This window comes from Musa acuminata, chromosome BXJ2-4, assembly GCF_036884655.1.
Source record: "Musa acuminata AAA Group cultivar baxijiao chromosome BXJ2-4, Cavendish_Baxijiao_AAA, whole genome shotgun sequence".
NCBI classification, from domain to species: Eukaryota; Viridiplantae; Streptophyta; class Magnoliopsida; order Zingiberales; family Musaceae; genus Musa; species Musa acuminata.
The window spans coordinates 1,186,048-1,202,921 of record NC_088341.1 but is presented as its reverse complement, the minus strand read 5'-3'; the positions used below and the strand labels follow the sequence as shown (position 1 = coordinate 1,202,921).

Below are 16,874 nucleotides of genomic sequence, written 5' to 3'. Positions count from 1 at the left end.
AAGACAAAAGATGAACATAGTGGGAAAAAAGGGCACCAACATGGTTCAACTACTAGAGCTTGGGAAACAATATATAAATATGGATTTCTGACAAGACCAACCTACCCACTAATAGACGATAGAATCATCTTATCTACAAGTGAATCAGATGAGACTACAAACTTTTACTTTCCTTTACGTTCGAGACTTTTTGGATGTGGTAAATAATGTTTTTAAATCTAAATTCAACAGATCACATTTGTAATATTTTTTATGTGTTACACTGTCATGTTATTCATATGTAAACAAAATGATCATACTAATATACATATTGCACTACTGAGGAGATCAAACTAGACTAATGGATATACAATGCGTCAACTGACCCTCCATAAGTATTTCATTTACCTTCATACAGCATAGCATTAATCAAGAAAATTATTCCATAGAGAGATACTGCAATAATAAGAATGAGCACTGCACGAAGTTCATTATAGATAGAGCAAAGACTACAAGATGATGAGCCAAGAAAAAGATCCTAAAAGAAGCAAGATAGTACTAAATGTAAAAAACAAAGATAGATGGGGAAGAGAACAGAGAATACAACATGTATAATCAAAATACAAAATCAATAGCTCCATAAAACCTTACAAAAGAAGGCTATGAAATAATCCAAGTGCGAATTATCATTGACTTGAAACTTTTGCTATGTTATGTAAACCAAACTTGGAACTTCTCAAGAAGTTAGAAGATCATAATAACAATAGTATAAACGTATAGTCATTACCAAACTGTAAAAGAAATAAGAAACATAAGTTGGACCAAAGAGAATAAACTTCTGGAGGGGCACAGGCGGGCAAAGGGTAAGTGGCGAAGGTAGGATTCGAACCCACAAGTGAACGATTAATAAACTTGTTTTACCTCTATCAACAATACACTGAACAATTTAACTAAAAATTTGTACAACAGCACCTAACTGAAGTCAAAGTGTATCTCTTTCAGACAAAAATACAGAACTTTACTTGCAAAAGAATGACCATAATAAGTGGATATGGTAAACAAAATTAACACTGGAAAACAAGAATATGGTATAAACTACAGCTGCTAACAGAGTAAAAAATCATCAGGATTTAGTGAAATAAACATGATCATATTCAACTTTTATAATTGACCATAAAAGCTAAGAAATCTAAATCAGAAGGAATAGAATAAGCAAGAATATTATGCTAACATAGATTAATAAAAATTGATGACGTAAATATCTCAGACATTCATAGTCAAAATTTGAAAAGTCAAGTTATTATCTTTTGCAAGCAAACTAGTCCTTAACTATCATAACTAAGCACTCCTAGGTAAATGTCATAACCTGCTCTTTTACAAGTACTTCTATGAATAATGGCCTCTATTACATAATGAATTTGTAATAGGATCCTCCCCCCCAATTTGGAGAAGGCGTCCTCTGCATTGAGCAAGCCCTTAAGGCATCCTAAGTTTTCACTTGGCTAGATATGCAATGTATGATTCATGTCAAAATGGAACCAATTCCTCAAATATTCTGATTCCCCTCTATAATCACACGTATTCTTAACTGTTCAAAATGATTTTTCAGATGATGCAAAATTAGATTCATGTCAAACACCTGAATGGATCCATTTCCTCTGATATTTTGATTCCCCTCTGTAACCTCATGTATCCTCAACTGTTCAACAATGGTCTCTCAAATTCTCTTAAGAAGACCTCATTACGGACCAATTCAATGACCACCCTCAGAGACCCAGTTATTTCACTTATTCCACCCAAAGAGTATGATTCCTTATTGTGGAGTTGGAGCTCATCCACCTCCTGCTCCATCACGTCTTTGGTGGATGACTCTGCCCATACTCAAAATACATATGGAACAGCATTTGGTTCCCAATCCTAAGTGCAATAAGTGGTCAGCTATCAGAAACAGGGTATATTCAAGACACTATTTCTTCTCTCAAAAGGTTGGATCCAAGATGGATCCTGCCCATCACAGTGCACTTCATCTAGGGTATTGATCTATACTCTTCTATTCCTACACTGCCTTGGAGATATGGAAGTTCTTAAGTTCAACTCTCAACCCCATTAGGACCTTTCCTGTCTCAATCTCATCTTTATGAAACACGTGGAATGCTTCTTTTCCTCACCAAATAGAGAACATTTCAAGGCACGATTGCACCTTTTTTTATTTCTTGAATAAACATTTTGAAAGAAACAGCCTCCTTTTCTTTCTTGGTCTTGCCTGAGAATCCAATAGCATATTCATTTATACACTTGCCAGAATGAAACATTTTGGGACATGCCTCCAATCTCCTCCATGCCAGATTTTGATACACCATGTCCTTTCTCTTACAATATCTTATGTAGTAGAAGCAACTCATTTAGCAATCTTACTTGCTTTTCATGTAACTTCTTTTTTATTTTCCTGCTCCCTAGTTTCTCTACTTCTGTAATTTTTTTTAAATGAAATAAGTCTACATCATTGCTGCAATTACAGTAAATGGTTACCTAAAAAAAATCTGCCACTAAAGTGAGCATGGACCATCTGGACATAAGAACCTATAAAAGATACTACCAGCTCAACATGATGAATTCTGAAACAGATATATGATCAGTCAATACAGCCTTATGTACCGATATAACATGAATTTTCCAAGTTTCACCAGTATCAACCCAACCATACTTGTCATTTACACAAGATGAGGAAAACCATATGCTAACAACTATTTGTTTACTAAAAGGTCTTCTGACAAGGGTTTTATAACCCTCAGTATTCTGTACAATGCAAAGATGAGTTCACATCCTGTTCTTTTTTTATTTTTTCATTCATCATTTTTATCGCATCAAGAGTTTGCAGATTATTCCTTATGTACATTTTCCCTTATCAGCTCTTGCTGAATTCTATATCAAAACATCAACTTAATAACAGAATTTGGCCCATTTCCCAGCCAATCCTTCCTTTAATTTCATTTTACTCTTCAAACACCTCTTTATTCTTCACTCATTATTCTTCATCCTCTTCGCTTTTCCATACACCTCTTTCATTCTTCTTACCTCTTCTTCAGCTCTCTTGTTTCATTATCTCCTATTTGATTTCCTTAATTCCTTCTATTTCCTAATAGTCTCTTTTTTTTCCATTTGTGCACTGAGCTAGTAATATCCATTAGTCAACTACTGCATCAGCTATAAAACCCATTGGGATACTATAGTGAATTTGTAATCAATACAATAGATACCTGGCAACTGAAATACTCAGGGCCCTGGAACGCTGCCCCATATATCACTTTGTTCATAGTGAATAGATGGTAGGATTAGTTGACATCAGGCCAGAAAGCTCTAAAAATATGACCTTTTTGCATTTCTAATCATTTTGTTGCTTTGAACTATTAATCAATAAAGTTTCAACTTTCAAGTAGGGTTGTCATAAAATTGATTGATAATATTTCTACCTCTATGTCAGTTGGATTGAATAATATATCATACTGGATACTCATCTTGGTGATGTGCAAAAAGGCAGTCCACAAATCTATGTACAAAAGTAAAATGGATAGGAATGCAGAATTCAAAACCCATAAACAGGCACAAAAAAGAAATTACACAACCAAAGAAAAAAACAAAAAATATGCTTCCGAAATTCATTTGGTCAGAGGGTATATAAAAAAATAATAAAACATGAGGAAGAACATAAAAGAATCAAAGCAACATGACCGAAGATAATGATCAAAACCCTTAAACTGAAAAACAGCACTGCAAGCAACATACCCTGTGCTTTGTACAACTTGACCCAGAGTTGCAACAGCTACTTCCCGTTTATTGGCAGAAGCTCCATCCAAGAGGGCTTCAACAATAAGAGGCATTAACTCAGGAAGATATTGCCTCATTGTGAAGCCGCCCTATTACAGAATCAGCAAAATACAAGATAAGTGGATATTTAGAATTATAATGCACATAGGACCAAATTTGCACCATGCAGAAGACTATGGTACACTAAGCAAAAGAAGATTTCAAGAGCAAGATAAATATAAAATAGGGAAGATAGACAGAAGATACAAATGATGTACACAAATTGGTTAAGCACATCATTAATAATAAACAGGGGGCTCTGTTCAAAAGAAACTGACAATTGAAAAAATAAATTATGAAAAAACAGAGATAGGGCTCAGAATCAAGCGCATACAGTAAAACATGTTACAAGGCAACATAAGTTTTTAACCTTTGGACAGACTTAAATCTTTGCTGTATCACAGAGCAAAAGTCTGTCAAATTTTACTTGCTTCACAATGTTAAACATTTCAATAAGTTAATAGGATTTCTTAACCAGGGTCTGCAGTACCGAACTGTACCAGCCGGTACAGGCGGTACGTACCGGTCCGATAGGTTGCCGGTACGCGGACCGTCTGTTACCGGTCCGAGTGCACTGTAGCACTATAGTGCTGCTACAGTACTCGACACACCTGAGTGTACCGCTCAGTATACCGTACCGTACCAGTACCGAGCCCAGGTCGAAATACCGGTACGGTACGGTATTGCGAACCTTGTTCTTAACAACCTTAAATTAATAAATGAATCTTTTTTTATTGTTCAACATCTTTTTTCCATAGAGTTGTTGCCCTTTATCTTCACAGAAAAGTTATCGAGGATAAAAGTATAATAAAAGAATAATACCAATACACTAGAAGTGTGATACTGACAAGTAGCAGACCATATGGACTGTCGGACCAGTGATAGTACTCTGACCTTTTATCATCAGGAAACATTCTCCGTAGCTAAGCAGTGTGATGTAATATCATCTTCCATCACTGATAAGCAATTACAATGGTAAAATCCTATATGTTTGTCTACTTAATAAATAGAAACAAAGATCCTGACTAGTTAAAGAAAAAGGCAAGCAGTACCTACTACTTATACTTGATGTCATATCTTTTACAGTTACGAATATAGATCACAAATGTTATAACCATACAAGCAATCTAGAAGATTGAAACTGCTTCACAAGATGGCAAACGACCAGGAGACAAGGCATAACATGATCCAAAAAGGAAAGTATGACTAACCACTTTGGCAAGCTCTCCAACAGTTGCAAGCACACCAATAACAACACCACTACTAGCATTACTTCCTGTGCCTTCACTAAGCCTTGCTACCAGTGTCTGAAAAATAAAGCAGAAAATTAAAACTGACTAGTTAAGCAACGACCTCATTCTTTCATTAAGGAGGCTGTTCTTGAGATTATATTTAGAGCAATGTGCACAACTCCTCATCAACCCAAGGAAAAAGACTAACACCAACCTTATGAATTGGAGCAATATATGGAAGTATCAACCGTTCACAGCTTCGAATCAAACAACCCAATAGTCTGGCACTATCTTCTTTGTTCTTGCTATCCATGCTACAAGAAATAGAAACTAACATAGAATGGATATTGGCCAAATCAACCTGCTAGTAGCAATTTCCAACAATTTGTCCTACCTTTGATCAAGATATGTCAATAATTGTATGAGACGGCGGCGAAGTGCTGGTAGAACATAGGCAGGATTCTTTTCAGATAATCTACCAGCCAATGAAATTGCCAACTCACGGACATCAAAGTCCTAAAAGTTCAAAAGCAACAAACAAATCAGCCACTAAGCATAAAGAACTTGAATGCAATAGGAACAAACACAGACAACTTCAAAAGAAGTGAGGTAACTACATGGAAGATTATATATAAATTAAAAGCTTACTGTTCTTTCAAAAGTAACAATATCAAAGTACTGAACTCTATGAAAGGATCTTTGACACTAAAACAGTCTAAAAAATTGTAAAGGGAAATAAGAAACAGAAAACTTTATTCATGATGATATTCTGATGAGTAATCAGGAATTAGCAGACAAAATGAAATGTGCATTTTAGTTTAATGATGAAAAAGTCACGTCGCGGCAAGGTTCATAAAACCAGTCGCACCAGTATATACCGATCAGTATTTACAGATCCAATCTGGTTCCGTCACACTGACCAGGCAAATTAACCTGGTCTGATTGAGAAAGGAGATATTTTACTTTTTTATTATCTTTTAGTCTAGAGAGCAGAAAAGAGATGTTGACAGGTATCAGCAGCTGACAGTAGGTCATTGATTGTCGACAAATGGTAAAAAAAATAAAAATACAAAATTATGGGAATTTCACCGAGAGACGTTTACATTGAGAGAATGATTTTGCCACTGCAAGCCCCACCTCCCTTACTCCACAACAACCTTTGTGTTGCCACTCATTCTCACCCGCTTCCTCATTCTCCTTCCCCTCTTCTCTCCCTCTCTGGTCCATGTTGACAGGTATACCCCATGTCAGTATTCAACCAGCAATGTGTCTCAGATCAAAACTTGAAACTTTGTTTCTAGAGCAACATAACTATTATATATCCACCAATCAATCTTGCATCGGCTCCAAGAATTCTATTGCTAAAAATTGCATTGTTAAAGATGGGAGGCTATTAAAAGACAATGCAAACTGTAACAAATATTTGATTGCAAATTCTGCCCTGTTGGTTTATTCCATGAAACATAATTTCATATGCAATGCATTGAAACTTTCAATGGAATATCACTTCCAAACAAGTTGAAGAGTACATTTTGAGCAACAGTAATTGGCTCATAATATACACATATATGATTGCTAAAAGCATATCCTAATTGGTTAAAACCATCAAGAATATCCAGTTCGATAAATTTTGGACCTCCTGAAAAATGGTTTTTCAAAAAATTAATGAATTTAATTTTAATTCTTCGGCTGCATTTGTTTCCAATTGTTTGAAATGAGTACAAACCACAAATTGTAGTCAAACGTAGATACCTATGTTATTAATTTTATGTTTTGTCTATACAATCTAATCTTTAGTCATAAGATGATTCCTTATTGTTAATTTTCTACGCTTTTCTCATCTCCCCACAACAACAAGGAGAAGATTATGAATTTTATACAAATTTTGACACTACATGTTGAGGTAGATCAAAACTTCGAAGGCCAATTATACAAACAGTGAGTATAAAGTATCAACCATACCCAAGATGTATATATAATATTTTGGTCTAGTTTGCTTTCATATATATAATGAAATGATCTGATTTTGTTTGAATGTCCAAACTGCATGTTGCTAGTTTGGACTGTAATTTCCATAATCTAGATCAAACTGGACCATGGACAACCATAAAATCATTTTTCCCTCATTGCATAATAAATGCTCACTTAAATGTAAAAGCAAGATAGGTGAGTGTCTTCAAAATAGATCATAAGCAATAAGAAACAATATGAAGGCCCTTCAGGATCTCACAAAGCTAATATAGCACAATCAGATAATGATTCATGCCGCTAACCTAGATAGTTCATTAAAAACAGTTTATAGTGCTTGCCATTGAACAAGGACAAGTATGATGCCTTCGTCCAGTTTGGCTAAGCTAGTTCTAAAACCAAGAAAAATACATCTAAACTTCTTCACAATTCAGCCTCCTTGTACATGCTAAAGTAATTGCATTTCATTCTTACCCAGCTATCAGCATTATCCTGCCAATACAAAATTTCTGAACTCCAAACCAAATCGATATGTTTCAGTTAATTTGATTAATTTCTTTGAATTCAGACCTTCATTCCTTTGGTTTAAAAAAATAAGAATCAGTGATTTCAATAGGCGCTCGGGCGCTCGCCTAGGCGCTCGGGCGCTCGCCTAGGCGCTCGGGCGAGGCGAGGCGAGGCCCGAGCGCCTCGCTTCATGTCCAGGCGCCTCACTTCAAAGAGGCGCCGCCTAGGCGCTCGCCCGAGCCCAGGCGTCGGGCGCTTCGGGCGAGCGCCTGGGTTAAACCAGGCGACCGAACCAGATTTTTAGGTCTGGTTCGGTTGTTAGTTGGTTCAATCGAACCAACTAAACCGATATACCCCCAACCCTAACCCTTACCCAACCCTAACCTGCCGCCGCTACCGCTGCCGATCCCGATCCCGATCGCGATCTCGCTGCTCGTCGCTCCTGCTCCCGCTACCGCTGCTCGCCGCTGTCGCTGCTCGCGCCTCCCGCGAGCCTTCCCGCTGCTCGCGCCTCCCGCGAGCCTTCCCGTTGCACGCGCCTCTCTCGAGCCCTCCCGCTGCTCGCGCCTCCCGCGAGCCCTCTCGCTGCTCGCGCCTCCCGCGAGCCCTCTCGCTGCTCGCGCCTCCTGCGAGCCCTCCCGCAAGCCTTCCCGCTGCTCGCGCCTCCCTCGAGCCCTCCCGCTGCTCGCGCCTCCCGCGAGCCCTCTCGCTGCTCGTGCCTTCCGCTCCCTTTCCCGCTGTCGCTGCCGTCGCTCGCCGCTGCTGTTGCCGCCGCTCGCCGCTGTTGCTGCCGCCGCTCGCCGCTGCTTCCTCGATGATTAATTTTTTGTTAATAGATTAATAATATATTATTTTGATTTTAATGTTGTTAATTTTTATTTATTTGAAATTATTAATTATATTATATATTTTTATATTTTAGCGCCTCGCTTCGCTCGGGCGAGCGCCTGGGCGAGCGCCTAGCGCCTCGGGCGTTTGTGGACCTTGGCGCCTTTTGGCGCCTAGCGCTTTTTAAATCACTGATAAGAATTAAGGTTTTTGGTTTGCAGTTCAATCTAGAAACCGATAAAGTCTGAATCCAATTAAGAGACCAATTTTCATTAAAATAATAATTATTTCTAGCACTTCACCTAACTTAGTTTACAATTTCTCCTATGAAACAATTTAAAGTTAAAATCAAGTTTATTTCTAATTTTATTTTATTTGCCCATTATATTTTATATAAACCATTTTAATTTTATCTGTAAAATCCATTTGGTTCTGTTTCTAACATTCCTTATTAATTGAGTTGACATTTTAGGTAGTCAACTGTGTTTTTGGAGCAATGAAGCACCACTATAGAAGAAGATTGAAGTGAAATTACCAATACCACTATAAAGTAACACCAAGGTGCTTGGCCATCAGGTTCATCAATGGGACAGATTAGTAGCCCAAGCCCAACAATCCGGCTTACAAATAGGCAGGCTTGAAAGAAAATTACTTGGTCGGGCTGCGATTGGACAAAAAAACTGCAAGCCCAATGAACACTCAGGGCATGCCCAAGTAGGTGCTTCAGAAGCCCAGATCAGTTCAACCTACCCGTGTAGATGCTTCAAAAGATCAGACTAGCTTGACCTAATAGAATATACATCCATTGTGTATATTATATGTAATATATATAAATAACTTGGCACAATAGATCTTGGAGTTGAATCCTACTTGGCACAATATTTTCCTTCTCAATTAGTCATTTTAGAGCTGAGTAGGCTTGAGCTTTGAATGACATATATCTGGGTTGGGCAAAAGATTGGGCCTGAAAGACCAGGCTGCGTTAGGTCTAAACAAGATCAACAAGTTTAGACCAAGAAACGTTTTCCTGTCTTCCTCTAACTCTCTTTGGGCCACTAAAAGTAGTTGCTTCACATCTATAGGCCTCCTTGGCACATAAACATACCATCCTAAACATTTTTTCTCTATTTTTATTCTCTATCAAGGCTACACTTAACTTTTCACGAATGAGAACATTCCTTTTTATATATTTCCTATTAATTCTACACAACCATCCCCTCTCCACTTTAATTCCCCAATTTTTACTCCAAGAAATACGACTCTATAAATAATATTTGCAGCAATCTCTCCATTGTATTGAATAACTGATCCAAGATATAAAAAACTTTTACTTATTAGGACTTCTTGTCTATCCAACTTATCTATATCGTCTACCCTAGGAATACTAAGTTACATCTCATATATTCAGTTTTAATCCTACTTAATTTAAACGTTTAGTTTCCAAAATAAATCTACATTACCTGAGTACAAAATTAAGTTAATTTAAAGTCTCATAAACTAAAACAATATCATCAACAAATAAAAATTACACGCATGACTAGTAAATTAGCATATTACCAATGTGAATAATGTAAGGACTCAAATGTAAATCTTGATGTAGGCATATGACTAAAGTTTTTTTATACTAATAGGAAACTAAGTAAACAAACTCTCTTCAGCTAAATACTAGTATATATACTAAGAAACATATCTTCTATAACATCAATATAATTAAGGGATTATCTCTCTTCAGCTACTATGATAGACTATGATACCTATCTACTCCATAAATATCAAATCTAGGCTACCCGCAGATCTACTTCCCTGGCTGAATGAGCCCGAATCAGAACCAAATTGATCATATCGATGCAATTTTCTTTTCAAAGTTTAAACTGCACCCATAAAAGACACAAAATTCAAGAAAAAAATATGAATACCGTTCACTTTAGGATCCCAGCTACTACAATCACTAACCAAGGATGCAAACATTCCTGTTACCATCAGGCACCAGGATGCAATAACAAATATGGCCTTATCTGGCAAAGACCATAGAGATAACATATCTCCACTCCAAAACAAAAGGTTATAAGAAAGTAATTACTGCTGTTTTCGATATTAATACCAAACACAATAGGAATATGCATTTGATCCCTCAAATCTTCGTATTTACATAATCCCTAAATTTTAAAAGCAAACTACAGCATGTATGGTCTTTAATCAAACCAGTACCTATTGGTATAGTGTGTAGCGACCAGTATTTAAATTTCATGATCAAAACAATAATAGGGATGAAAATATATATATGCATTTAAGCATGCACTAAGAGAAGAAAATGCTAATTTCATAATTTTATACTCTGTGCCTCACCTATGTATCTATTACTTTTCGCTCTCCACCCATCCATCTTACAAAAATTAAAAAAACATCCATTCACACTTCCAAAATCAAGAAGCGACATTCTAACAAGCCCATCAAAACACATTCTAGGCACCCTATGGTATAATGACATGATTAAAGAATACAAATAGATTAATAAATTAAAAGAAACAAACTTACATCCAAATGTAATCACCCAAAAGTAACAGTTATAGTGTTGGAATTAGAAAGGGGATGTGAGTGTACGAAAGGTTAGGAGGACTAAAAGAAGATATAGGATTTCTTCTGAACTTTCAGGAGGATGATCCAAAGAAAGAAGGGGTAAAATCAACCAAAAAACAAGAACTTAATCACTAAAGACTCAACCACAATGAAAGCAATATTCATGAAATAAAACTTATGTTTTAAATAAACTTAAGAGCTAAAATAAACCAAGGTTTCAGAATTAAGGAATTAATGCAAGTACAAAAATGAAGGGATAAATATAAAAAAGCCAAAGAAATAGGAACACAAGCTCCTAGATAAAAAGGTACCTCATCATTCAGAGCAATAAAAATTGAACTCAAGCTATCTGCCTGGGCCAAGAATACGTCAAAAGAACCATCCTCGTGAAGTGACAAAAAGACTGACTTCCGCACACTGACATCAGCATCAGAGACTGCTGCAGTAAGAAGTTCTTCCATTATCTGCAGGCACATAATAGAACCTTAAAATGGGAGCAATACAACCTATCAACCAATGGGAAGAAAATAAGTTCCATAAACAGAAAAATCTCAACTCTAATAGATGCGGTGATGCTCACAATAGTTAAATATAAAAAAGCAAACTCTGGTTAAAGGTTGTCAAACAATCGAACCTCCAAAAACAAGTGAATAAGCAACAGCAAAGAAACAGTTATCCAAGTCAAATAAAGCATAACTGAGGGGTGCGTAAGGGCAAAAGTTACAAGATAATGAGATATAAGCATCAACATGGATATATGCTAAAATATGCAACCAAGTGAAATTATGTTCTGGAGCATTAAATCAAGGAGAGGTTTCAAAACTCTCTCCGGCACTAAAAAATAGCTTTGCAAATGATAAATATTGAAGCCATCTAAAACAGTTTCAATTTTTGAACTGTGATTTACTCTTTGCTATAGTCTATAAGTTCTGATTTACGCATAGCAAGCAATAATTTAAATAGGCACTCGGGCGAGGCGAGGCAAGGCTCGAGCGCCTTGTGTGTGCACTAGGCGACGCGCTTCAATGAGGCACCGCCTAGGCACTCACCCGAACGCAGGTGCTGGGCACTTCGGGCGAGCACCCGATTCAATTAGGCGAAACGAACCGAACCGGTTTAAGACTGGTTCGGTTCGTAGTTTCTTACCTCAAAAGCCACACTTCACGCCCGCGCGACCCTGAGGAACCCTAGCGCTGCTTCTGCCTCCACCGCCGATGCTTTCTGCCACTGCCTTCGCCGCAGACGCAGCGGAGTGAGCCTTCCTATGTTGTCGACGGATGAGTCCGATGGCCACTGTAGCTTCCTTCCGCTGTCGCTTCCTTCCATTGTCGAGGGAGAGGACCGCAGGTTCCTCCACCACCAACGAACGCCCTCTGGAGCTTCTGTCGCTACCGTTGCTATTATCCACAGCTTCTATCGTTGCCGCTGCTACTATCCGCAACTTCCGCCGTTGCCTCTACTGTTGTCCGCAGCTTTCGCCGCTGTCACTGCTACTGTCTGCAGCTTCCCTCGCTACCGTTACTGTCATTCGCAGCGCTGCCGCAACTTTCTTAAACTAATCCTCTGCCACTACTGTTATCTCCCTATGTTACTATTAACATTTTTTTCTCCCCCCTCTAACTTTCAATAATATATTGTTAACAGTACATTTTTAATTTAATATCATATTTTTAATTTAAATAATTATATTTTTAATCATACTATATGTTTTTATATTTTAATATTTCAAAGATTTTTTTTCTCCCCTCTAACTTAAGTAATATATTGTTAACATTATATTTTTAATTTAATATCATATTTTTATTTAAATAATTATATTTTAATTATATTATATATTTTTTATGTTTTAATATTTCATAGCGCCTCACTTCACTCGGGCAAGCACCTAGCACCTCGGGCATTTTGAGACATTGACGTCTTTTGACACCTATCGCTTTTTAAATCACTAATAGCAACAATTAAAAGCATATCACTAATAGCAACAATTAAAAACATATTTACAACTTTATAGTGTCATCATAAACAAGGTTTGCACATGCCAAACATGCTATGGTATTAGTCCATGATGTTGACATAGCATGACTTCTTCGTTGGGGCAACAATCAATACGGTGACACACCATCGAACATGCATAGGAATTGTACCAATCAGACATCCCGTGTCATACCATCTTGACCTGTGCATCCCAAGCTGAAACATCACCAAACATCTCACTCTGATGAATTCAAAATCGTTCATCATAAATAACAAGGTAAGCTTGGCCACTGCTCAGAAACTTTGGATTTCATCTCTCAACCTAGTTTCAAACCATTGACTAATCGAGTGCCAGCTCCCAAAGACATAATTACAAGAAAAAAAGAAGGTAGCCACAACAGCAGAAATAGATAAGGTGTATGGAAAGTATTTACTTAGCGCTATGAGAAAACACATCGATTTCAAGAACCTAAATCGAGAAAAACATGTCATACCATGTTGCTATGAGAAAACACATTGATTTCAAGAACCTAAATCCAGAAAAACATTTCATATCGTGTTGATATTTTGACAAACTTAGCAGTCAATCCATGCAACATTCTTTGTCGCATACGTGCAAAAACAAGTCAGACTTTCTGAATAATGGCAAGAGCAAAAGGTCAGTCTTCCAAAATGCAACAGTTTGTCCGACAAATTGAAGAATCACACAATTGCATCAAAAATCCAGGAACTTCTATTTACAGCTGAAATACTTATAACTTGATGTAGTGCCCCAAGACCCCCATAGCAAGAGAAAATCGTAACCCAAAACTCCACACATATGCACAACAGCCAGTTTAATCCCCAGCCTACCGCCCTAAGTACCACCAACAGAGGGTTCCCGGGGACCAAAAGGGCTGACAAGATGTTGTTACAAAGGCCCCATTCTCCACCAAGGGTGATATACATGTTGATGAGCTTCTCTCTGCCTCATTTTTTTCCTCTAGTGCTGCCCCATTAGGAAACAAAATTATTCTCTTCAGGGAGCAAAATTGAATGGAGAAAAAGAGGAGGCCTTGATTACCTATGCTTGTCTTCCTTCTTCTTCAGAAGAGAACATTTAAGTCAAAGTCTCACCGTAATCAAAAATCGATGTAATCATACGCAACAAAGGATGCTTGCATCCATCTGATTGAGTTTCTTTTTTTTTTGTCGTGGGGGGGGAGGGGGTGGGGTTGGTGGGGATATCACATCATCCATCAAATAGAAAACTATTAAAAGTTTCCAAGGTATTGCCATTTGTTGAAAAGATAAAAGAAATAGATATGATTATTAGTCATCAAACTACTTCCTAGTGCATTAGGTGATAGATGTTTACATTTACAATCATGAAATTTGCAGATTAAACAAATTATGACTCTATTTTTAAGCATCATTTGGTAAAATTTCATGCAATGAGGCCCATCTTAAAAAGAGAAGCAGAACAAGAAAATAAGCATATGACATATAAAAATAGAAGTGAATAAAAAATGCTATCATTTGTATGCATCCATCAGCATTTATAAAAAAAGGATATCAAACCTCCTCCACAAGGCGACGCCTCTTGGCTCCACCAATTCGGCTGAACCTACTAGAACTAAAATGTGCAGCAGATTTTGCAGATAAAGAATTGGCAACTAATCTGCAACAGCATATTGCAGCATCTTTTCGCGTATTGCCATCGTCATCCTCCAAATAAACAATGACAGATTCTCTAGCAAACTCAAGAAGCTCATGACCCTGGATTACATATTTTTATTATTTAAGTTTCAACAACTTATTAAAGAAAGGCAAGTATACAGACATAAAAATCCTAGAATCCCACCTTAAAATCGAAATGAGCTAAAGTTCGCAAAGCAAGCTGCACAACTGAACCACTAGCATCAGAAAGTTGCTGAGTATTGTTTATCGTGTTAGTACGAATGCCAGCAACAACTGGCTTTGCCGATGCATATGAGGTTTTTGATAGTGCAACTGAGATGCAATCCAGCAAGAGTTCTTGGATGGTAGGTAGTAAAGAGGGAATACTAATAAGAAATATATTAGTATCAGATAAGTCAGAAGTAATCAAACAGAGAGGAGAAAAAGCAGAATATAAAATTTTCAAACAAACCTGACAGTGATTTGCTCAAGAGCTACTACAAGGCTAGTAGACAGACCAGCAGAAAACATTGAATCCAACAGACCTCGAACATGAGGTTCCATAGCAGGACCCATTGCTTTAGCAAAGCTTCCCACACAAGCCAAAGCCTCCAATGATGGTCTTCCCCTCCGAGGTGCAATCTGCAAATCAGACAAGAAACAAGCTGAAACACCTGTGAACAATAGAAGTAAGCAATGTCACAAAGTACGTACAGCATCACGCAAGTGCAAGGTAATTGTTGGCAAGTAGGGAATGAGTTCACCATCCAAAGCACCAGCCATTTCTCCCAGAGCAATAAACCCACTAGCACGTTCAGCTGGTATGCGCAAAACAGCTAGGATATGATCCATGCATATCTGTGGACGATAAACTCATCATAGCAAAATGACCAGTTAGACTTAAGCCAAAACAAACCAAGCCCAAAGTTATTCAGTAAATAATGAATTCCGTACATTTCTAGAACCAAAAGTATTACACAAAAAGAAGCAATTTTAACCTTTAAATAGTTTGTCACAAATCGGTCACGCAAAAAGTGTGCAATACGAGGAAGCAATGATGTTATGCTGAGACGAACAAGCCTATCTCGGTGCTCTAGGTATTTGAGAACGATATCTGCTACCTCTCGGTATCTGGACATCATGAACTCACCCGTGTTCCTGAAGAAAAAAAAATCTGTTATTAAACATCAGACTCTTCAGATCATATAGCAAACTGAAAATAAAAGAAGAGAAAAAAATGTTCCTGAAAATTTGATGGTAAAAAGAACAGATGAAACCCTGGACAAGGTCATAAGATAATACCCAAATACCCACAAAAAAACAAAGCAAAAAAACATGTCTGTGAACAATAGATAATCCACAAAGCATATTGTGTTCTTTTGCATGATTTTTTCCACAATGTAACTACTCCCGGTGTCATACTAGTGGTCCACTTTTCCAATCTGTTGTTGCTTGACATCCAAATATGGCTGTGCCAAGCCATATTAATCACAAGGCAGGATAAATGAGTATATTCCTTCAAAATTCATCCAAAATTCATAAGATAAGGTCATAAGATAAATGAAACCCCTGGACAAGGTCATAAGATAAGAAATATTGATAAAATAATACCCAAACACCAACAAAGAAACAAAGAAAAAACTTGTCAATATACAATAGATAATCCACAAAGCAGATTATGTTCTTTTGCATGATTTTCCCACATGTAATTGTGGCTGTGGTCCCACAGAAAAAACTACTCCCTGTGCCATAATCGTGATCCACTCTTCCAATCTCTTGTTGCTTAACATCCAAATATGGCTGTGGCAAGCCAGACCAATCACAAGGCAGGTTAAATGAGTAAATTCCTTCGGTGTTCACACAAAATGACCATAGAAAGGCATAATTAGGAAACAATCAATGACTCATTCTCAACAAAATGGATTTCTCTTCACATTGATGCCCTCCTATTAAGAGGGCAAGTGAAAATGACCTTGGAGAAAATGTTATTTAAAAAGGGAAAAAAATAAAAAACCATGAGTTCTGCTTATTCATACACTCCAAATTTAGCAGATTCAGAATGTGACCCAAAGCAATAAGTTAATGTTGGCAGGATTTTATATGATAAGCCGAGATGCCATGAGTTTTGCTTATTCGTACACTCCATAATTAGCAGTTTTAAAATGTGAGCCAAAACAAACAAGTCATGAAAAAAAATATTACAGACATAAAGTGAAGCTTCATTTATGTGAGGATACCAACAACTATCATTATAAGACACAATGTTCTTCAAGACATGGTTGTCCA

General features: G+C 37.3%; 1 protein-coding gene across 2 annotated transcripts in view; it reads right to left on the bottom strand.

The window, feature by feature from the left end:
* The window catches only part of LOC135609383 (serine/threonine-protein kinase TOR-like), a 63,862-nt gene that overhangs the window by 41,649 nt on the left and 5,339 nt on the right, over positions 1–16,874 (bottom strand). For both annotated transcript variants that reach the window (XM_065102585.1, XM_065102584.1), the window contains exons 6-15: positions 15,587–15,746; positions 15,303–15,446; positions 15,061–15,230; positions 14,773–14,974; positions 14,490–14,687; positions 11,267–11,419; positions 5,470–5,591; positions 5,290–5,389; positions 5,055–5,150; positions 3,763–3,893 (exon numbers count right to left, since the gene is read on the bottom strand). In XM_065102585.1, coding sequence (XP_064958657.1) covers positions 3,763–3,893; positions 5,055–5,150; positions 5,290–5,389; positions 5,470–5,591; positions 11,267–11,419; positions 14,490–14,687; positions 14,773–14,974; positions 15,061–15,230; positions 15,303–15,446; positions 15,587–15,746 — 1,476 coding nt within the window. The remainder of the gene's footprint in view (positions 1–3,762; positions 3,894–5,054; positions 5,151–5,289; positions 5,390–5,469; positions 5,592–11,266; positions 11,420–14,489; positions 14,688–14,772; positions 14,975–15,060; positions 15,231–15,302; positions 15,447–15,586; positions 15,747–16,874) is intronic.